This window comes from Amblyomma americanum, chromosome 2 (genome assembly GCF_052857255.1).
Source record: "Amblyomma americanum isolate KBUSLIRL-KWMA chromosome 2, ASM5285725v1, whole genome shotgun sequence".
NCBI classification, from domain to species: Eukaryota; Metazoa; Arthropoda; class Arachnida; order Ixodida; family Ixodidae; genus Amblyomma; species Amblyomma americanum.
Window position 1 is genome coordinate 56,570,412 of NC_135498.1, and position 23,612 is coordinate 56,594,023.

General features: G+C 47.3%; 1 protein-coding gene across 1 annotated transcript in view; it reads right to left on the reverse strand.

Moving 5' to 3' along the window:
• The window catches only part of LOC144121296 (solute carrier family 2, facilitated glucose transporter member 1-like), a 40,707-nt gene that overhangs the window by 16,114 nt on the left and 981 nt on the right, over nt 1-23,612 (reverse strand). Inside the window, exons 2-4 of the mRNA XM_077654435.1 lie at nt 13,005-13,103; nt 10,272-10,557; nt 1,258-1,428 (exon numbers count right to left, since the gene is read on the reverse strand). Of these exons, the coding sequence (XP_077510561.1) occupies nt 1,258-1,428; nt 10,272-10,557; nt 13,005-13,103 (556 nt within the window). The remainder of the gene's footprint in view (nt 1-1,257; nt 1,429-10,271; nt 10,558-13,004; nt 13,104-23,612) is intronic.

Below are 23,612 nucleotides of genomic sequence, written 5' to 3' on the forward strand. Positions count from 1 at the left end.
TATCATTAAACTGAAGCACACAATGCCCAGTGTGCTGCTGATACCAGAGAGCCGGGTTTTGCAAAAGAATACGACTGCGTCATAGCTTTGCATTTGGTTAGGGATATCCGCTAGCTATTTTTGTAAAGCCCGAAGCAGTCTTTCGATTATAACACGCGGGATTACGTTGTATATAGCTCCGACAGTCGGAAACTTGAGTGGTATGACTGAGAACGATAAACAAACCAAACAAATACGCAACATGATCCTTGTTGTGCTTGATATCGTCTGACCAGCTCTCTGTGTCGGACCTGCCAGCTGCGAAGTGATATGCGTGAAACTCGAGTGACGTGAGTGGAATTTGTGCTTGCGTAAGACTTCTCAGCTGTTTTTCTCAAACTGATAGCACTTTTCGCACTCTTTAATCACTCCTGTACCGCTTGTCAGAAAAGTTCTTTCTCTTATTATTTTACCTCGAAGATATTTACTCGAAAGCTTCCGGGAAATCTCCTATTGACTCACGTGAAAAACGGGGTCTTCTGAAAGCGGCAAGTCTGATCGTCTTGCACGTGACATGACATGCTAGACACGCGATAAGTCTTTTATTTTCGCTTATTTTTGGGGAGGTGAGGGACCGCATGTTAAGCCTCGTTTCGCAACTACTTAGCACATCTGCACGAACAGCTTCCATTGCCCTAACGCAAAAAAATCAATGCACACATTGTTACGGCTCGGGTTGCTGCTTAAGTTATGACTGACTCGTAATCATTGTTTTGTTTAAAGCTCGAGGCATAGTTTTAAGCCCTCTGCCTGGCATGCACTAATGTACCACAAATGTCAATTCTGTCTATAGTAAGCACCGGCCGCGGTGGCTCAGTGGTTAGGGCGCTGGACTACTGATTCGGAGTTCCCGGGTTCGAAACCGCGGCGGCTGCGTTTTTATGGAGGAAAAACGCTAAGGCACCCGTGTGCTGTGCGATGTCAGTGCACATTAAAGATCCCCAGGTAATCGAAATTATACCGGAGCCTTCCACTACGGCACCTCTTCCTTCCTTCCTTCCTTCTTTCGCCCCTTCCTTTATCCATTCCTTTACGGCGCGGTTCAGGTGTCCAACGATATACGAGTCAGATACTGCGCCATTTCCTTTCCCCAAAAACCAATTATTATTATTATACTAAGCGCATTCAAGTTGCAGTGGTATGAGGTATACCCTTTCGATGCCTATATGATGCACTAATGAGCCCGGTGTAAAAATAAATAAAAAAAACACAACTGACCGAACAGGTAGGGCCACAGGTCTTCGTTCCCCAATATCTCGGGGATGCCCAGCAGCTGAGCCAGCAGGATGGACAGGGTGAGGACCAGCTGGTAGATGGTGCCGGCCGCTCCTCGGTACCGCACCGGCGATATCTCGGTCAGGTAGAGCGGCGCCAGACCGGCAGTCAGCCCTGCGGGTGAAGTTACGGCACTCAGCTCAGCGGTCCATGTGACGTGACTATCACTTGGTGAGATTAGGAAAATGATATGATGGCCATATGGTACGGAACTAAAGCTAACAGGAGATAAGCTGGAGACACCTTTGTTTTGCAGAGCGCGTAGCCTTGCTCATCATGATGATGATTGCAGTGAATATATTCCTGTGATAGGGGCACTAACCCCTATCGAAGAACCTGTTGTGCAACTTGGCGCCTTATGACATTCAAGCAGTTAAGTTTGTTGCCTTGTTGCTGTAATCTAACAGAACATCGCGACTAAATAACCTGGGTCAAGGTTCGCAAACCTCTCCATTGAGTAACGTCGCGGTGGCACAGTGGTTATCGTGCTCAGCTGCTGTCCCGAGAGATGCGGGTTCGATGCCGACCACGGCGGTCGCATTTCGATGGAGGTGAAACCCTATAGGCCAGTGTAATGTGCGATGTCAGTGCACTTTAAGTAACCGAAGGTGGCCAAAATTATCTGGAGCCCTCCTCTACAGCGTCCCTCATAGCCAGAGTCGCTTTGGGAGTTTAAGTGCTAAACCAAACCAAACCAAACTCTTCCGTCTGTCTCCAAACACGAGATAGAATCCTGATCTGCCACATCTGCGTTGTCGTTTCTCAGCTTCGATCTTGTTGACTGTATCTACTGTACAGCACACAGGACCTGGCCGTACGGATGAATACCTACGGAGAGCTTAGACAGTCACGCCATTGAATTTCGATGGAAGCGAAATGCGCCAGTTTTCTTGCGTTACGCATTTTAAGTGCACGTTATAGTACCGAACGTTGTCGAAATTAATCTGAGGCCTTCCACTTCGGTGTCGGTCACGGTTCACGTACAGCTTTGGGAAGTTAAAACCCACACAACTTTTTACCTTCAATCACTTCGCCACTGATCTCCAGGGCTGTTAGTTCTGGCTGTGCACGCTAGGGTATTAATTACCTTGCTCTTTACTTGGATATACTTTTTTTGCGTCAAAGCAGCACTAATGGCTGCCATGCACGCCATGGTGAAGGAATTTTGTTCTTCAACCTGAACGGAAACCTCGATACACAGATGGTTTTGCATTTCGCTTGCAGCCATGATCTAAACCCTGACCCCGGACTCAGCAACGTTATATTTTTTGCTGAGAAAGGCGAGCAAGGGGAATATAGCGTTTCTCTCCAGAAAAAGCTAGACGCCCATCCATCACTTGTAGGCACAGAAGTCGCAATCTCGGATCCTCTTCCCGCTCAAACATCTCGACTGCTTCTGAGAGACATGCACGCTGGCACGTGCCAGAAGCGTGCTGTTTGCCACGTGCGCAATCTTATCTTACGGGACGCTACTCCAAGGTTCCTCAAAGTGAGGCAGGAGATATATCGTTCGCTCGGGACGCCTGCTTTTGATGACATGAGAGGCGAGAAAGCAGCTAGACGATATAGCTCTTCGCCGTAGTCTCTTTGCGTAATCATGCTCAGCGACAAAGTACGTCTGCAGACGCGCGGTTCTCAGCTTCATATCGAGTGAGTGGACATCTCGCTCTTGCGTTTCTTGGGTCGCCCCTGGTCCCGCGGGGTCTAGGCCGTGAGCTGGAGTTTGCACTCGTACGCGAAGCTGCACAGACTCAAAACTCTCTCAGAGAGTCCTTCGAGAAGAGAGCAAGGTCATCCGTAATCCTATAACCCTACTTCATTTCTGCAACCAACACCGTCAAGCCTTCCTTTTCTGAAATATCCTAATTCATTCATTCATTCATTCATTCATTCATTCATTCATTCATTCATTCATTCATTCATTCTTTTTTTTTCATCATAGTGTAGAGAAGCTGGTGCCTGCAGAGACAAGCAGGAGCTCAGGAGTAAAGATGCAAATTTCGCAAATTATGAGTGGATTGAAAAGTCTGTTTCTTTCTAATGTTGTTTTCAAGAAGAAATGGAAATTATGGAAGAAAAAAATTGCAATAACAGCATTTATTTATTTACTCAATAGCAAAACATCATTGTTTAATGCTGTTAGTTCAGTCGAATATGTAGATATGGGTGTCATAACTGTGTAACGAACTTCTTGTTCTACGGCACCGATCAAAGTGAATGCGGAAATTGACCAAGAAGTCACTGCGAGTTGGACTCGTAGTCACTGCATGTCGCTGTATTTGTTTCCACATGCAGCAGCGATGACAGAAGTTATTTCCCTTTTTAGGTTCGACTGTACATACAGAATCTCTCGAACGCTTCACCTTCGCGTCTGCTTAGAAGCTGTGTGTGGGCGTTTCCGGAATGTGACCTGTTTCGTTCGCAGCTGGCGGATGGTTGTGGTACCTGCAGCAACAGACATGCCAGAGGTATGAGCCACTGATAGGTGCGAAGGCCTAGTCACCAGATAAATGGCGCCACGTGCTTAGCGGAGTTCTAGATACCTGTCCTAGACCGAATCCCAGCGGCCGTCCTCTACACTGCTTGTTTAGAAAGCAGTTTGCCAATGTCCTATGTAAGGTGCCCTGCTTGCTCAGACTTCAACTCAAGGCTGTCTGCAATTACGCATCATCAAGGTGTTTGGCTCTGTACCTTGCACCCAGCAAATTAGCAACACGTTTCGCGCATGCCGACAAGTTATTTGGCTCGAATATGCTCCTCGTTTACTAGCGCTGAGGTCGCCACGTTTGCAGTAGCTTCTCTTCTAATTGAACTGGAAGCTTCTGGAACGCCTGAAAGTCGAGCCTTGTCCAACTCTATGATGGTTATGGCTGATGGAATTGATGTTACGAGCCGCAGGCAGCTTTGCATGGGCTTCCAGAAACCATTGAAATCGTCCGAAACAGCTTCTTTCAAGGGCTTCCTCACTTTCAGGTCACTTATCATCATGATATATTGAAGGGCTTCCTTGCTTTCCGGAAGACTTTGAAATGACAGAGTCACGCCACCCCTCTTTGTATTGCTGGGCAGCCTTAGAGTCTTGCTTCCTTTTCCATACTGTGCTCGTTGCTTTTCCTGATACGTCGCAGAAACTCTGTGGGCACACTTGTCTCGTTGTCTGATGGACATCCTCCAATGACCTCAGCTTCACGAGATCATTCAAAGGTAAGCTTAATCCGTCAGCGGCACATCCGATGCATTTGATATGAATAAACTTGCTCGCAACCATAGCGCAGGCTGCTTGCATATTGCTGGTGTTGACCGTGACTAGCGCCACTAATTTCTCGCTTCTCATTGGTTCAATCGCTTTGCAGATCTCACCAGCAACATACACCGCAGTTTGGCGATTCTTGCCTGTTTCGAGTGAAGAGTAGATAATTGAGTTAGGCGGGGCCAGAAAGAAATTCATGACTGCCTTGCCATGAGTAGTGGTCCATCCGTCTGTTTAAAGTGGCAGACACGACGCATTTCCCAGGGTCTCCTCCTCGTTATGATCCAAGCGCGCGTACTCCAAGCCGAGCAATGGTCCTCTCACAAGGGTCCGAGTATCCCGAGGATGCGATGGGAGAAGCACCTTAAAAGGTGATTTAAAAATGCTAATTCTCAGTCAAATAAAGTGGAGCATTGGGTGATTACATCGCTCGACCTAAGGCAGCGTTTATCTGGCATTGCAACTTTGGAGTCATACGGTAATAAAAAAAACTGAACATTCATTTTTTTTTTGCGAAGTCTGCTGTTTTTCGTTTCGGCAAAGTTGCGACTGACTCGTTTGACTTGGTGACCGCACTGATAAACAATGCGGACGGTTTGCGTTAGTGTCATTGACGTAAATCTCTTTGATGTCTAACGGGCACGTCTTGCACGACATCAGATACCTTGTCAGACTTGTGGCATTGGGATGTCCATGCTCATCGTTGCAGTACTTTGATGCTACTCTCTGTTTTTAACACTGGCCGTTTCACACAGAGAACGTGTTTCGATACATCGGACAGCAGGCGCAGGCGAACTATTGTTACAATTTACAACAATTTACCAGGCTAACCATCTTACATGCACGAACCTCTCACACAGGCGCAGACGACTTCTCTCCAGACGTTCATTGAAACTTGAAAAAAAAAGACCAGTCACAAAAGACAAGGGACAAGAGAAGGAGTGTTCACGCCACAACGACTGGTTCACGCCACAGCCCTTCTGCATACTATCCCTTCTGCATACGTTCATCGAGGTCAGCTGAAGTGGTTTTCAATACAAAACTGTAAACAAAACTTTTAGCAAAAACTCACAACACCTAAATATCGCATCAGGATGTCCAGGATTTTGCCCTCCATTTTTGTTTTGCTGTAAAAACAATAAAAAATTGATGTCGATTTGCGTAGTTAGGCTGAATGCGAGTTAGGTGCGGTAGCACTTCGGTTTTCAGTTCAGTGCCGGTATTTATAGCCAGTGTTCACGGATTGAAGTTGTTCGGATAGCGATAATAGGTTAATGCTCATATATGAGGAATTGATAGTTCTCTCCTTTGCATTCACAGATCCCTGGGAGTCCTGATACCACTGCTGGAGCAGTGGTGGTGCAGCACGACTGCCCTTTTATGACAGGTGCTGCCATCGGTGAGACTTGGGTTGTTTGGGTTGGGCTGAGACCCAGCTTGCTCTCTTCCCGAGCAACCTCTTGTGATTAATTGAGCTGCCACCAGCCACGGTGGGCACGTTGCTAAGTGTGTATTAAGGGAGCATTATTACTCATTGGCATCCACTCAAGCGCAGCCAAACGGCTACAAAAGAGAGCTATACAGCTTCCACAGAAACGTAGTGTACCCAACTGAGATGAAAACGTATCGGCCGCGAGCGTTCGTTTCTTTTTCCCTGATTTTTTTTTTTCAATCGCGCCTGCATCACAACTCGGTCCCCGCGGCGAAATATTAAATTTCCGTACTTAAAGGGGCTCTGAAACGCCTTCCGAGGAGAGCACATTAACTCACTTAATCACTGCACTGTGTTTCCATGAAAACCAGAGCCAAATATTACTCTTCTACACGCAGCAGACGACCCACCATCACGCGTCAAAGTTGGCGAGCCCTTCCTGGCGACTTTTGCATGTTCGCGCCCTCTTCCGACCCCCGCATCTGCGTAGACAAGGTGAGAGGTGGCCATTGGTTTTATTATTTCAGACGTCAGGCAGCTACCGTGGCCGCGGCCAATAAGCCGCTTAGCTCCGGCGGGTCGGGAAGCTCCGCTCCCAGAAGGGGGTCGGCGAAGGAGCGCCTACCTTCCAGCGTGCAAAAAGTGAGGAGAGGAGAGGGAAAGGCGCGAAAGCACTGAAATTCAAATTTTAACTACAGATAACTCAGCTTCTACAAAGCGCATTTAAAAAATCCTTGCTGGACACTATTCGAGAAGCGGCGTGCTTCGATATCCCAGGCATGCCGCAACTTTATTAAAACCCCCTTCACAGCCCCTTTAAGCTCAGCAGGGGGGCGCCACCGCCAATAAACCGTCGAGATGATTGCGTAACACACACAGAAAACTTAATACCCTCGTGTTGTGTTTGAAGCAACAAACTTGCAACCCGCACGGGTCCTCAGCGTACTGCGGACCCCCGCCGACTCAACTGACCGCTCGGCCACTGGTGCACGCCCTCGCAATCTTGCCGTGCGTTTGCGGAGGCCGGCCCCTTGGAATGCTCTTGAACACTTTTCTGCGCATTGGAGTGCTGGGTACTCTTCGAGAGAGCGCCGAGAATTCCAGCTATCTGTTAAGCGGGTCAAGCGGGGTCTTCCGTGCAAGCAACGGCTTTGAGCTTCTCGAGATGACCATTTCTCACGAGGAGTTTGAGACGATGATAGGGGCAAGACCTACTGACTTGCGATATCTATCTGCGGCAAGAAGCGGCGCGTGTGAGCCAGCGGCAAATAAAAAGGAAAGCAAAATGCCCACTCGACAGATATTGCTACACTTAGCGGTGACGAGAATACAGCACGTCACCGCATATACCGTGAAACACATAAAGGTTCGCGCCTTTCCGCACGTCACCCGGCGGCGTACGTGCCACAAGCCCTTTTAGGTGGCACCCGGGCTGAAGTGGTCACACGCAGTCTGTTGTTGGATGGAACCACTAAGGTGAGGAACAGCTTTAGATGGATGATGTCATGCCCACAGAGGTCGCAGCAACGCATCCTCTTTTCTCAAAGGGCGGGGACACAACCAGTTCACTTTCCACGCATCGTACCTATCCCTCTCGCATCAGGACAGCACGTACTGGCGAAGCGCTCCTGATAACTCTCCGCACTGACCGCTACATGCCTTAGTTCCACGAGAGTCCCGGCAACCCCAGGTGCATATGCTGGGACTGATACCCTTATAACACCCATACCTTCTAGGACTGCCAACACATCCAAACCACTTTCAACCAGGCTCTCTCACAACTCCCTGCTTCTTATATGGCCGTGTTTGGCGCCCAACATTGCCTACGTGGTGGGTAATTATCCCACCGTGTCGGGATGCCGCCTCAACCCACCTGCTTGAATCAGTGCTAGTGACCCGGATGTAGGACGAATAATAGAGTTTTTTTTCTCTCTCTCTCTATTCCTCCTTGGTCAAAACTTAACTATCTTGTGGGTTACGTGCCCACTTCACCACCTGAAATCCTCCGTACATACCAGAAGCTCTAGTTAAGCACGTCATGACACCGGACTTTGGTATGGACCGAACAGCGCCACATGTTGAACTTTGCTGTGTGGTCTCCATGTGCGTTCCCCGAAAACAGCGGCGATGGAAAAGCGACGGCAGATGCGATCGAGTGCCACTTCACGGGCAAGATAGTGCAACTCGGAAGAGTGTCTTCAAGTGGTGATTGCGGCGACGGCAGATATACGCGCTGGATATGCGCAGTCTAAGCACGTCTTATGTAGCCGCCCGCTGCCTGTGTTGTCCCGTGGCTCGCATCACACATTGCTGCTGGCTCAGTCCCCTTCATCAAAGGGGAAGCAGGCCTAAAGAATACGTGTCTTGTTCAGACTACGGCTGTGCGCCGTGCATTACCCAACGCGCTGCTGAATAACGCCAACGGAACGATTCTGAGTACTCTGGACTGAAGCAGCTAGCTCCGCTTGTCTGGCTATTCCGCAACCATACAGTTACACAAGAGTAAAGGGTGTATAGGTCGCTGAGCGCGAGCATGCGGTCATGGCACTCGCGCAATTGAAATTATCAATGCAAAACAAGTTTCTAAGCCCCACACAGCACTGAGAGAATGGCTCGAAACATACAAGTTTTTGAGATATTTACCCAACAGAAAAAAAATAATGGTTGCGTTGCTAACTCGCCGCGCAAACTTTGTAACCTCATTCATAGAACACGCTGCGGAGATCGACGTGTGTTGCGTTCGGGAGAAAATGATGTGCGTAAACACGAGCACCCAAGCTGCACAGAGACGACAATGTGCATCCTGCCATGAACCCGACAAGCTCTTCGTTTACTTCGCTCCCCAGCGGACGGCACGTGCACTATTCCGTAAACAAGTCTCGAGTTCTCTGCCCGTACACTGTGAGACTAGCACACGACACTGGAATATACTCTTCTCAACGACCAGTCACTTACCAATATAAAAACAGGAAGTCCGGGAACTTCCACTCAACATGATTATTGCGACAGCTACCATAATTATCCTCATTACCAGCCAGATAAAGCCTACTGCGCGACAGAAACGCTGCCATTAATATCCCCCCAGCCGTCCTCCAGCGCCGGACATGCCCTAACTTCCCGGGATATTTTCCAACTTTCTGGCGCTTGTTTTTTAATCGCTACTTGGCAGTCAGACATACAGGATGCATGCCCCTCCCACGCCCCAGCATTTTATCTTTGCCAGTGCGAAACCTTTTGTACCATCCCCTGGAGTGAGCTCGTCAAACAGCGGAGCGGTTGCGAAGTCGACAACCGCAGGCGTCGCTGACGATCCCAAAGTTGCAAATTTAAAAGCTACCAGCTATCGTAGAAACGGCGCACCCGAACACAAGATCTGCAGCTTAGAATATACCCGCCGCGGTGGCTCAGTGGTTAGAGCACTCGGCTACTGATCCGGAGTACCCGGGTTCGAACCCGACCGCGGCGGCTGCGTTTTTATGGAGGAAAAACGCTAAGGCGCCCGTGTGATGTGCGATGTCAGTGCACGTTAAGATCCCCAGGCGGTCGAAATTAATCCGGAGCGCTCCACTACGGCACCTCTCTCTTCCTTTTTTCTTTAACTCCCTCCTTTATTCCTTCCCTTACGGCGCGGTTCAGGTGTTCAACGATATATGAGACAGTTACTGCACCATTTCGTTTCCCCAAAAACCAATTATTATTATTATTATTAGCTCAGAATAAATGATGCATGGGCAGGAATGCACAGTGACTGCCCAAGACTAGAAAGAGAAGATGCAAGAAATGGGAGGAGGAGAAAGAAAAGTAGCAAAGAAAATTAGAAAGAAAAAATAAAATGCAGCGGTTTTAAATATACGTTACATGTGTACGTGCGCAAGAGACGTGCATATCGTCGACGGGTATGATGGCGCAAACACGTGTGCATATGTAGAAGCTAAAACTAAAAAATATGACAGATGATTACAATAGTCGGTAATGCGAAATTTGAGCGCACCTCTTCACACGCCACCTCTTCGCCGTGGCAGGTGGCGTTTCGCTCTGCTACAACCTGCCACCACACCACCTGTCACTCCACCCTCGTGCTTGCTACCCAGCGCGTTGGTGCGGATGGGGTGTTAACACCTGTGTCACATCTGGCTCTGGTTTCTTGCATCCCTGCTCAGCTATCTCTGTTAGCATCCAGCAGGTACCAACTAGCTCGCCTCAACCCTACACTTGAGTTGCAACTAATCGTGCGCGAGTGTGAAGAGAGGACAAGGAGGAACAAGAGTTGCTGACCGGCGTTCACTCCGGCGACGAGGCGGCCGATGACGAGCAGCTCGCAAGAGCCGGCGCCCTTGGCCAACGTGAGGAGCGCTGCGGCGGCGAACACGAGTCCGCTGTTGAGCATGAGTCCGCCCTTGCGGCCGAACCGGTCGGCCACGCAGGCGGTGAGCAGGCCGCCGAACATGCCCCCCACGCAGAACACGGCCACGAACACGCTGAACACGAGCGTCACCGCGCCGTGCGTGGCGGGCTCGCCGAAGCGCTCCGCCAGCGTGTCGTTGATGAACGACTCCAGCACCTGCAGAGGGCGACGAGACGAGGGTCATTACTAGATGCACTCCACCACCCATGGGGTGCAGAGGCTGACAGCCAGATATGCAGCTGCTGCTGCTGTTGTCTTCTGTTGAAGTGGATCATACCCACGTTGAGTTATTGGACACGATTTGGTGTTCACTACTGCAGCAGGGGCCATTCGCTAGAGAAGGTTACAAGATAAATCGGGTAGTACTGCCCTGCCGGCACCGCTTTTGGCACAACTGGCTTAAGAAAGAGACAGCATATTGCTTATTATATGCAGTCCGCCACCACAGCTGGAAGTCTGCAGTCCAAGTGCGGATCTTGCTGTTATTGTTGTCCTACATTGAAATGACCCACACACATAACAGAGAAATTGCCAAGGTTTGATCCTGAGTCCCGAAGAAAGAGACCTACTGATACCGTGCCTACCGATATCTGAGAGACCTTGCCTGTTGACATTTGTGAAAAAATAATAGAGGAAATGACAAAGAGGAATTCTGACAGAAGGTCTACACCATTTTTAAAGAATGTGGAAATAAACATCGATTACATTCAGAATTGTAGTGGCAGAATATTCAAAAGGCTTGGAACAAGGGAGCCTCCCAGTGGCAATGATAAAGCTTTAATGATTCTCGCACACTGGTTTCAGATATCAGAGTATACACCGCTATGCTGCACACCGTAAAGCTGCACCTACAGGTGTCAACCTTTCATCTAGGACAGAGCCCACAAATCTGGAAGTGATTGTTATTTTTTTCTTTTCTGCTATGTTCTTATAAAGGCTCTCGCTCGCGATTTTCACGATGCCACAAACAGCATTTGACGAACTGAAAGGTGTAGCAAACTAAAGAGAAGGAGGGACGTAGCAGCAGCAGAAATGATGATCTCGTCATGGCCTCGGCTTTGCTATAAATACTGAAATGTCTGGCAACAAGAATCAGGTCCTTGAGGCCCAAGTTAAGGCTTTGTATGGAATGTCTGCTAGCTTGTGTGAACGTGGAGGTGAGCATAATGCCTTCTTGGAGACCTCACATGGTTCATCGTATTATTACACCATCATCCGTCATATTCACTCTGTTTTTCTGGCCCTTTCTTGTCCTCTTTCTCATTGGGGAGTAGCCGGCCAGAGACGCGTGCCTTTCTTGTATTAAGCATTTATCTCTCTCTCTTTCAAGAGCAGTGCTGGCAGGGAGCTCAAGTCCCCGTGGTCCCTCGAGAATTTTCGTTTTCCTTCATTGCTCGCTAAAAGGCAACTTCATCATTATCATCATCAGTCTACGACGTCCATTGCAGGACAAAGGTCTCCCCATATCCCTCTACTTAAACATGTCCAGTGGCAGCTGCGGCGACCTCCCTTGCAAACTTTCCTAATCCCATCCGCCCACCTAAGTCTCTGCCGCCCGCTGACACTCTTGTAATCTCTTGGAATCCACTCCGTTACCCTAGGAGCCAACCGATTGTTTTGCCTGCGCATTAATTGCCCTGCTCGTGGCCGTTCCTTATTCTTGATTTCAGCTAAATTATCATTAACTCGCGTTTGCTCGCTGACCCACTATGGTCTCTTCCTGTCTCTTAATGGCGTACCTACCAACTTCCTTTCCATAGCTTGCTCAGCTGTTTTCAATTTTAGCTGAATCCTTAAGATCAGGCTATGCGACGTCCTTCGTCCACGCGTATTGGCTGGTATTGACAGTGAAAGTGAAGTGTGGTTATTAAGCAGCAAGAGTACCATTTCTTTGACTGGCACTTCCGTTGTCCTGGGAGCAAATATAATCTCGAGGTTCATGGGACTGCCTCAGTATTAATGCTGTTGCTAAAGGCAGACCAACACGGCGGGAATTTCGCGGTCTAGTTCGTGACAAGGTAAAAGATGGACCGCCCATCTGCTGGCTGAAAAGAGCAGGCGGCAGAGCAGATACAACGGACGAACACTCGGATACCAAATAAACGCAATTGTCAGCAATACTATACAAGCCTGGTATGTCACGAGAGATCCTGCAGACCTTCGTTCGTGATCGCGAGCTGCGTTCGTGCCCATTATAAAACGCTAGCCACTTAGAACGGGAAAGAAAGTACCTTGGTTACCAAATCCTGCACTCTTTTACTTGAACAATGCAGCATTGAGCATACGGCATTAGCCTGCACGTGCGTTCTAGTGCTGTGCAATACGTCCCTCTCGTGGTAGCTCTGTGAGTACACTCTAAACACCAAGAAGTATGAAGACAGTAAGCTGTCTTCTAGTGCACTCCTTTTTATAATACGGAGTGCGCTAGAGGACAGGTTACTCCCTTTTTACACCCATATAGGCGTATTTGGGTTTGGAGTGTACATGCGTGCGTGCGTGACTTCGCACAACTTGTGGCTGTTGGCACCCGTCATCAGCAATCACTACACCAGCAGTGCCGGTGGATCAGGCATGTGCAGCGACTGCGCGTCCGCATCTCGCACCTTTTGCGGTGAGTTGACGACGCCAAGGTGGTAGCCATGCTGGAAGGCGGATCCCACTGCAGACGACAGCACGGCTAGCACCAGCGTCGGCGTCAGGCCCTGCGTCATCAAGCAGAATGGTACCGAACGTGTTCTGTTAAGTCCAAATGGCAAAAATCAGGTTATAACGCGTGAATTAGTGCAGTTTAAGCAATTAAGGACTAAATAGGCTACGGGTTTAAGCCTTTTAGGAAATGTATTGCCACAGACATTAACCCGGCCATCTAACAGCAGCCTTTACTCCCATAGAGTAAGCTTACCCAAGTCATTCAGGTTATTCGCAGCCCATTCAGGTTACTTCATTTCAGCTAATCCACAGCCTCCTCGTCTGACGAACGGAAGGCGGCCGCTAATGTTAAAAAGTGAAATCCTTGTGGGCGCTCGCTGTTAAACAAAACCCTAGTCTCTCCGCGATGTTGATACAGCAATCTGCGACATCGTTTATAATTTTACTTTAAGGCAGCAGTTGCTGCAGGTTGCAATATAAGGCGGCACACCTGAAGGATTTTTGTCGCTGTACATTAGCGGGAAACATTACCACTTATTTTCTTTCGGAAGAGCCTTCAGTAGAACTTTTTGTGCTAGGTGGTCTATTATAGATTCGAAGAAACAACTGCGCGAACGAGACATGGACGGCGTTTGTGTGCGTCTTTGCCTCTTTTCCGTGCGTGTCTCTTTCGTGCAGTTCTTCAAATCTTCGGAAGAGGGTCGGCACTGGCCTTCTAGCGGGTATCGCCAACGTCAGCAGACGTTTTTTTGTTTAATAACCCGAGTCGCTTCATAGTACATACGAGCTAAAGCTGATTTTGGTTGCGCTATTTTTCTCTTATTCTAGTTATCGGAAAACAGCTAAGGTAATTCCGATACATAAATCAGGAGACCCAGCCAATGTTTCCAACTACCGTACTATTTCTCTTACATCTACGGTCTTTAAAATCCTAGAACATTTAATTTTGAAGCACATTACAACGTTTGTTGAAGACCACAAATTAATTATTCCCAATCAACATGGCTTCCGAAAAGGTTTGCCTACGACGACACAATTACTAGAAACGGTCCATGACTTAGCTATGACAATCGATAAAGGGGGGCAAACAGATATGATTTTCCTTGACTTGTCAAAAGCCTTCGACCGGGTATCTCATCCTAAGCTTCACTATAAGCTAGTTCACTTCCTTGGTAATGGTACAGTAACTAATTGGTTAAAAGCCTATTTAAATGGTCGTCACCAGTTTGTATTCTTTGAAAACATCGAGTCGGACTTGGCGGCAGTATTCTCTGGCGTGCCACAGGGGTCAGTGCTTGCATCACTTCTTTTCCTTCTTTTTATTAATGATTTGAGCAAGAATATCGATGCAACAGTACGCATGTTCGCGGATGACTGCGTCATCTACAAAGAAATCAATAGCCCTGCCGACCAAATTGACCTAAACAACTCACTGCACTCTGTATCGAAATGGTGTGACAACTGGCAGATGGCCCTCAACCTGGAAAAAACTGTCTACATGACAGTCACTAGAAAGAAACAGCCATTAAATTACAATTATGAAATCGAACAGAAGACACTCACAAAGGTAGAGCAGTTCAAGTATCTTGGCGTTATTATTGCCTCGGACTTACGATGGAACGAGCACGTGACACACATTACCACAAAGGCGCATTCTGCTCTTTACATGATAAGACGTTCCCTTCGACTTGCTTCACCGGAAACAAAACTTTTGGCATACATTTCACTTGTTCTTTCTGTGCTAGAATACAGTATTATTACCTGGCTGCCCTACACTAAACAACATATTGATAGATTAGAAAGTGTCCAGAGAAAAGCAGTCCGATTTATTTTCAACAAATACAGTCGTCATGAATCCCCCACACTGCCTCTGCAAAAAGCCGGCCTCTCTACAATCCACACACGAGCCAGACTGCTGCGGGTTAAGTTTCTGTTCCTCCTTTTGAATGATCGCCCAAAACTTGATAAGACTAGATATCTGTTTGAGCCTAACACCACGTGTCACAAGAACAAAACATGAAAAACACCTATCCGAATACAGATACCGTAGTGATGCATTCAAATTTTCATTTTTCCCACATGTGATTCATGAGTGGAATATGTTGACTCCAGAAATTGTGAACCAGATGTCCCCTGAAGCATTTGTATCGAAGCTTACAAACCATCTTGAAAATTATTAACAACAGTATCACCATGTGCGTTTACGTGTACCTTTGTGTAAAATGAAAAAGTTCCTTCTCTGCTGTTTCTCTTTTTCTTTTTTTTCTTTCGCACTTTTTCATATGTATGTAAACCCGATCCTGTTACGGCCTCAAAGTGAGGCCAACAGTATGTACTAAATAAATAAATAAATAAGCCAGGAAAGTTTGCTCCTGTTAGTGGACTGCCCAGTGAAAATTATTTAGGCACAGCAAACAATGCACTTTTTAGGAGCGGGGAGAAGCATTACGTCGTTAATACACCGGCTCTGGAGCCAAAGCGGAGACCGCACTCCCATGTACACCCACTGAATTTTTTTTTTATAAAGGCGATGACAGCTACTGCAAGAAACCTCTTGATAGTTACAGGCCGCGGGGGCTTTAGTTTCAGGCCCCAGTTTCAGAGCATGGAGCTAAGATGCTGTCTTGAGGGCAAACGGGCTCTACCAGCCTTGCAAAGTCCATCTTCCAAGACAGCGGGATCGTAGCTTAGACCTACATGGCAGTTAGTTACTATGAAATGGAATTTTAGAGGCGTCATCCGTTTGTAGTTTTTTTAAGATAGAAGTGCTTAGAAGATAGCATGTTCAAACGAATTTCTGCGCTTCTTGAAGCATGCAGATAGCTGAAGTTTTTCATCTCTTTTCTGTGAAACATTCTATGTTTCGAGCCAAGACGTGTAGTCTCGCGCTCGTGCTGATTGTCACCTTTGTGGGCATGATTAGCAGCTTTGTGTCGTTTTTCTTTTGGTTTTTTCCCTCTTGTTTGTGTTTGGCGTTCTTAGTATTTAAGATGCTTGGACATGAATTAAAAATCTAGTTGCGAGTCAGCGCTTGTGGTGTCCTTTCTTCGTTGTGTCCCGTTGTTTTATTGCGCTGTTCAAATATGAATGAATACCAACTCGCCCAGTTCGCAGCTTTAATGAATTCTATTAACAAGCAAATCATGCTGGTGATGCTTCTGCAGACAACCATGACAGCAACATCATCATGGCGTCGCATGTATTTAGCACAACATCTTCACCACGCTTTATCCCATATCCTCTGTGGGTGCCGTGCCCAGCCTCCCTGCGCCGCCAGCAGCGCCTCTTACTGGACATCAGCTCCCTCTGACCGTTGCGACCGGCGTGTCCAGTCGTGCAGCGCGCACAAAGCGGCCCTAAAAATACAAGCACGCCAGTGCCACCACGCAGAGAGGCGCCGGGGGTCGGCGAAGCGCGAACGCCGGGCCGGGCTTGTTTATGAAGGACGGCATCGCGCTGATGGCCGCTGGAGCGCGCGTATACGCTGGACACGAGGCGACTGGCTGCGCGAGGACGTCTCGGTCTTGTGCCGATCGGCCGCGGTTCTCGTGACCCCGCGGTGACGAACGGCTCTGCTGGTTTCATCGGTGATTTCGGTTCATTTCCTTCCGAATTCGTTCTCAACGTCACCTATAGGTGACGCTATCAGCGAGAATTACTGTGAGAACTGAGAAGTAAGGCACCGTAGCCGTTTTCGAAAATAATAATAATAATACTAATAATTGGTTTTTGGGGAAAGGAAATGGCGCAGTATCTGTCTCATATATCTTTGGACACCTGAACCGCGCCGTAAGGGAAGGGATAAAGGAGGGAGTGAAAGAAAGGAAGAATAGGAGTCGTAGTGGAGGGCTCCGGAATAATTTCGACCACCTGGGGATCCTTAACGTGCACTGACATCGCACAGCACACGGGCGCCTTAGCGTTTTTCCTCCATAAAAACGCAGCCGCCGCGGTCGGGTTCGAACCCGGGAACTCCGCATCAGTAGTCGAGCGCCCTAACCACTGAGCCACTGCGGCGGGTTTTCGAAAAGCTGAGTTTTCACTTTCGCTTGCCTCACTGAGCAGCTGTTGACGCAGTAATTTGGGCATGAAACTCGCATAGCTCGATCTGTCGAACAGTAATTGATGCGATCATTGAGGAAACTGACGTCTCGCTGTGGTTCAGGATCTGTGTTGCTCCGCAGTGGCCCAGGGTATAAGCTGTAACCTTCACTGCCTGCCCAAACGAACGCAGTTGGCGCTGACTTCTCGCGCAGATCTATGACGTAACTCTGCCAACATCTGGCTGTGTGCCTCGAAAGCACGCCGCGCTATTCAGGCAAGCACTAACATGCTCATTATCCAAGGTCTGCACCTTGCAAATAATAGAAAAAAGGACCCTAATATGCATCATTGTCAGCTACGATACTCCATCCCCACACTATTCCGAGCAAACTGTAAACGTCCCGGAGTCACCATGCTGCAATGTCTACCACTCCCATGCAACGTACGCCCTTTGCAAAAGACCGAATTTTATTTGTATGCACCAGGACATTCCAAAGACAAGAGACTACGAGATGGAGATCGGTCCAGGGGGATACGATGTATGCGACACGGCGATGACATTCTGCTCTCGTTCCCAGTGTTCATCCATGAGATGCTACGAAAGACATCTATTTCGTCTCCAATCCCAGCCGTTACCATCTTCTTCGTTTCTGTATCCTTTCCTATGTCCTGACGCTAAGGCGCCCGTGTGCTGTGCGATGTGAGTGCTCGTTTAAGATCGCCAGGTTGTCGAAATTATTCCGGAGCCCTCTTCTTCCTTTCTTCTTTCACTCCCTCCTTTATCCCTTCCCTTACGGCGCGGTTCAGGTGTCCAACGATATATGAGACAGATACTGCGCCATTTCCTTCCCTCCCCCTCCCCCCCCCCCCAAAAAAAACAGTTATTATTATTATCCTTTGCCCTGACCTGCTGCTATACATCAGTGACGTCAGACAAGTGTGAAGAAACCGCCCAGTAAGCATATTTCTCTCTCTTTCTCTCCATCCGCATGGAAGCCGTGAACACACAAATCGGAAAAACAACCTTTCTATGCATGGGACAGCTTCCATTACATCTTGCTCACCCTGACTGTAGAGTAGCGTCAGCCTGTCTCCAAAGAACGCAAATACAGAATGGGCCATATAAATATCTGACGTGTCACTGAAACTCCACCAATTAAGGGAGTGAGCAGAGTCAGTGCAGTATCAGAGATGGACATGCCTCGCTGAACGCCATAAACTTGCACTCGTCGTATGTGCATCGATTAAAAAAAAAACGGTAGAGAGGATGGCAATGGAACCTTATTGATCGCGAGCGCGACAAAAACATCAGATCGCTCTCATGATTCCCACGCTTTGCCAAGCCCTGTACTTCACTATAAATTCTCTTTCCGTCCTAGTTGACGCGTAATTAGCCGCTGCAAAAACACGTCCACAAAAAGACGCCATGGTAAGGTGGCACAGCTTCACACTGTTTCGTGTGGGTAGTTTTTTTTTTTTAATGGGGGGGGGGGGGGGGGCGGTTAGTTTTCAAACGGCATTCTACTTACTGGGTCAGTCGCCTACCCTAGACAACTAGGAAAATTAAACTAAGAAATGTCTTGAAACATTTTTTTTCCTGCTGCTGCTTGTACTTCAAACATCCAGATTGCAAGGTTTCAAAAACAGCGCGTTAGCACTCCTCTAGGATCAACGGTTCAGTTTAGGGACTTTCAAATAATCTTACACAAAAATTTTGGATACTGAAAAATTGTAAGGTACTATTATGGAAATATTGAAAGTAATGATCCATTCTTGCGATGTGTCGCAAAATTTTTCTTTTAATCTTTTTTCACCACTCTTATGGACCAGTTAAGACTGCAATAGAAAACCAATTGTGCACGTTTTTGATGACAGCAGAAACTTTAATAGCAAAAAAAATGCAAGCCTGTCGAAGAAAGGTCTGCGTATATATCGATTGTTTTAGTGAAATCTTATAATATATGAAAATAAAATGCATTCATAAACTCTTTCAAGTTCAAAATGCTCTTTTACAGGATTGTTGGGTATGAAAGGCAGCATATCTGTCGTTCTGCACGTTCTGCGCGGAGAAATTAATTTATGGCTTTAGTTCTAGGACCGCTCATCTTAGACATTTAACTACGACAAGAAAAGGATTGCGGATGCAAAGCCATTCATCACAACTGATTTATTTTCTTTTTTTTTTCGTCGTGTTGTCAACCATCTTCCTACCAGCTTGCGGATTTTACTGCAATAATCTGTAACCGCTTGCTTTTCATGTACTCAGTTTTCTCTATTGTTTAATGTCATATGTGTTTTGCAAAGCAATCAGACTTCTAATAAATTCTGTTATAGTGCAGTTGATACGGCATTAATTGCAACTCATGTCATGCACCTCACTGTACTTCTGTTCCCTCGGTTATTGGGTAAAATGAATAACCACTGCTGACCAGCGTCTTGGCCGCAGGCATGTTTCAGGCAGCGCTCTATACATTATGAGTCAGTCGCATGTATTCTTCACAATCGCCCTTACACTACATCTTGCCGTATACAACTCTGTCGTCATGCGGCTTTCTATGGCCCTGGGTGAGTTTCTGTCGCGTGTAGCTCAGGTGTTTGTTTCCGAGCATTTTCCGCTACATGTTTTCTTCATCGTTTCTTGGAAGCAGGGCCCTCGCGTGGCTGCGTAACCCGAGTACACAACGACCCCTTTATCGCGACCTCCCGGGAAGCGGTGCCAGCCGCAATCTGCCTCCTTACGCGCTCTCCTTGTTTACGGCAGATACACGGCCGAGCTGTAGTGGTTGAAGAAAGAGACGAGCCGAAGAGGCAGAATATCTCCTTTCCAGGGAGCTGCCAAACGCGAGGGCGCCGCGTGCTCGTCGGCAGGATTCCTCTGGTCTCAGAAACGAGCTTCCAGTTAAGCGCACGTTACTGAGCCACAGAATCTCCGCTGCGTGCCATATCCTTCGCGCGTACTACGCGAAGCGTTTCGCCGGGGGCATCATTAATAACCGACAAACGGCCCCACCTTCCGGTTGCACTTCCGTGAAGGGGAAGGACCTTCCTCACTCCGGCCAGGATTTCTTCTAAGCATTTCTTCTTCTTCAGTCTTTTCCTCACGTATCTGCCATTTCGCTGTAACCACTGACTTCTAAGCAACAGGCATTTGTTCTGGCGATCAAGCTGGTTTGTTAAGGAGCGCCTTTAACTGACGGTAGGCAGGCTATGCAGCTGGGTGTGATGGTGACTGGGTGTCGTTGACCAGGCGACCAGCCCTGCTATAAGGCTGGCATAGAGTTCCGGATTTGTTTTGCATCATTAAAATGACATCATTAAAGTTATGGTTCCGGAGAACGATGTTTGAAGTAAAATCTGATTGTCCTGCTGGATAAACTCGAAAGAAATGTTGTATAAATGCTTGCAGAATGTAAGGGGGCCTCTAGGGTAAAAAAAAAACTATGAAAGTTGATGCTCTGAAATCTCCAGGCTCCCTCGAAGTTCATTACAACGAGGCTTTAACTTCTAAGGACATAGCTTAAGGATCTTTTCTTTCAAACTGTGGGGGAAATTTTTTTTTTATGCGAAAGAAGCTCTCTTGACTTTCCCAGTTTTCAGCATTGAGTTGTGCGAATACACATGTCATCCGACACCAGTAAGGCAAACAAGACGAGTTCTTGAACAATTTTTATACTTACAATGCCGACTACTATACTTACAAAATGCTGAAACGCTGATGCCAGGGTTATAAAGGTACGTGGCTTACGATTCCGAACATTGTTTTTCCTGCGTTCTCACCTGCCTTCCTGTGCGTTGATTACCATAAAAAACTTACAACTGGGCCCAGAATCACAGAATAGGTATAGCAGGAAAAGAGGTAGCTTTCCATCGTAATTTTCATCCGAGACGGAAGTCTTGCAGTTTATTTTTTTATTTTTGCCGTTTGGAAGCAGCATCTCTATGCCTGGCCGTAATAAATGATATAGAAGATTCTTATGTCTCTTGTTTCACATTTTCTTATAACGCAGCCAATTGGCGGTACAATGTCGGTCGTAAGTTTAAAAAGTTAATCGCAATGTTTGACATTTTGCCTCGCTACCAAAGCACCGACAGTGCACAGAATGTCGGCAGGTAATTTTTTATGTGCCACCTGTTAGGATAAAAAAAAACTTTCGCACGTACAGCAACGGGCTCTCCTTTTCACTGTTTCCAAAACAACCACATAAACGCGTCGTGCGTCGTTTGATTAGCGCTAAAAAAGATTGTTGTTAATGATTCCCGGAGAGAAGATTAAGGACGCATCTGGCTATTCTAAAACTCGGAGTAGTTAAGAAACAATGCTTTCTCACTGAGATATGTGTGTATTCTTTAACGCTCAGGAAAATAAAAACTTGTTCTCGAACTTCCACAAAAAGGGGCCCGAACCTTTCGATACAGCAAGGAAGACTTTTACTCTCAAGAGTCACAGGGGGACGATGCTTCTGTTCGTGGCTCAGCAAATTGTACAGTTCGGGAAATGGGCAGAGATGGTACCGAACGGACCCGCTCGGACACTGTCTTAACGGCATTTACACAACGCCACCTTAATTTGGTGTGCTCTGCTGAACTGATGCAGTCTTTCGAACCATCAGCTAGGAGCGGGACAGCCTGTGCGCTAAAACCGCGCTACCGCAAGCGGAGAAGACCTCCAAAAAACAGCGATGCTGCACCAGCCCCTGTCACCAGTAATGCCTCCTAGCATGTAAAAAAAAAAAAGAACGGGGGGGGGGGGGCAGTGATTCGCGCACAGCGTTGCTGGGGCGCCGGGTCTCTGAGGAGAGCTTGTTGCGCAGATGGGCGCCGCTTTCGACGGAATTGCTCCCGGTCGGATCCATAATAGATGGTGAACGTCCCTCACGGTGTTGCGCCATCATGCGGCCATCGCGCGCTTCACTGTGCCGAAAATGCAAGCAGCTGCCGAATCTTATCCCCTCTTCTCAGGTCAGAAAGGGTCAAAGCTGGCCCCCGGAGAGCCGCGTTCATTCCAAAGCCGGGGGCGCTTGTTATCGGACTCATTATATGGTATTATTTTTCTTACTACGCATCGCTCGAGTTATGGCTGACCTAACTACCGGCCTTGACTTCTCATACACTATGTTTCGTCTGCTATAATAAGCGTTTTATATATATTCTTTTCAACAACTGTTATTTCTTGTTTAATCATCTCTTTTTTTTTTCGTACTCTCGTTTGCTGTATACTTGCGCGTTCTTGTCTTCTTGAAATGCATAGCGTCAAGTTCAAAGCACATGCGTTCTTGGCATCCGTAAGATTAAAAAAAAATTGACATATAGGCTCATCGGGGTGCCCCTTTCTACGAGAATCTTTAGTAAAAGGCGAAAGAATAATACCGTTTTGCTCGAGGACGTTCAAGCATGTGGTTACAGTCTGATTAAAACACACTTTCTTCAGGGCAGTGCACTTTTGCTGTGCTTTAAGTAACAAATAACAGAAATGTTTTGCTGCGTCGCTGACGTGGACAGAGAATTTACTTTCAGCTTGACAGGGCCATTATCGCGTGATTTTCGGGGACGCGTGAATTTATGGCTCGAACTTGACCAAAAACTAAGTGGCCTGAGGAAAATCACCAAAGCCAGTTGCTAGTTAAGTGAGAAATGAGGAACAAACTTGGATAAGAGGTTAAGAATCCAGCTGTGATGAATGATTCAAGGCATATTTGTAAGTCAGAGTTATTCGCAAATGCACTGTGAAACAAAGCAAAGAACCTCCCTAGCTCCGCTATAACCAGCCGACTTGTTCCTACACTTGCTTGACTGCACTTCAGACGCGCACAATGAACCTAAATGCACGAAAAATTTCAGAATGCGCTTAACAGTTTCGGTAACATTGAGGGGTTATTTAAAGTGCATGGTGTCTCTATCAATCATTGTAGATATTAAATAGTACCAAATTAATCGGCTAGTGGACACTGCGTCCATGAGAAGAGTGCTGCGAAAATGAATATATACAACAAAGTCTGCAAAAATACAAGATGCCTAATAAGAAGCATCTTCGACTTGGGCTGATATTTTTTTCATAGAAAATTGTTTGCATAGTGTAGTGAGCTCAGTAATATTGCGAATAGCAATCCATGTGCAGATATCCATGCATCGAAGTGCTTCGATCGGAACCAACCTTCGGTCGCAATTTGCGCTGACGCATGCTGCATGATAAATGGCAAGAAGCAATTTCTTCGCGGGTGATATGTTGGCTTGCTTTCTGAGGCCGAACTGAAGATGCCACACATAGCACGAGCCAGTGCACAATTCGTCGCCTGCAATATGGAGCCACAAGCTAATGCTAAGAAGAGCGCAGAGCACTTGCAAAGACTAGATTACAGTTAAACCATTTCTTGGCCATAGAACTCCATCCGAAACAGTGCACGAGATATTGCACTAATGTAAAAACGAGACTCAGAGATAGGTCAGATGATGAAGTCGGTGGGCTTACAGCTGGGGTTATACAAGTCTGCGACAAGGGCCAAACCATGCACTATTGCTGT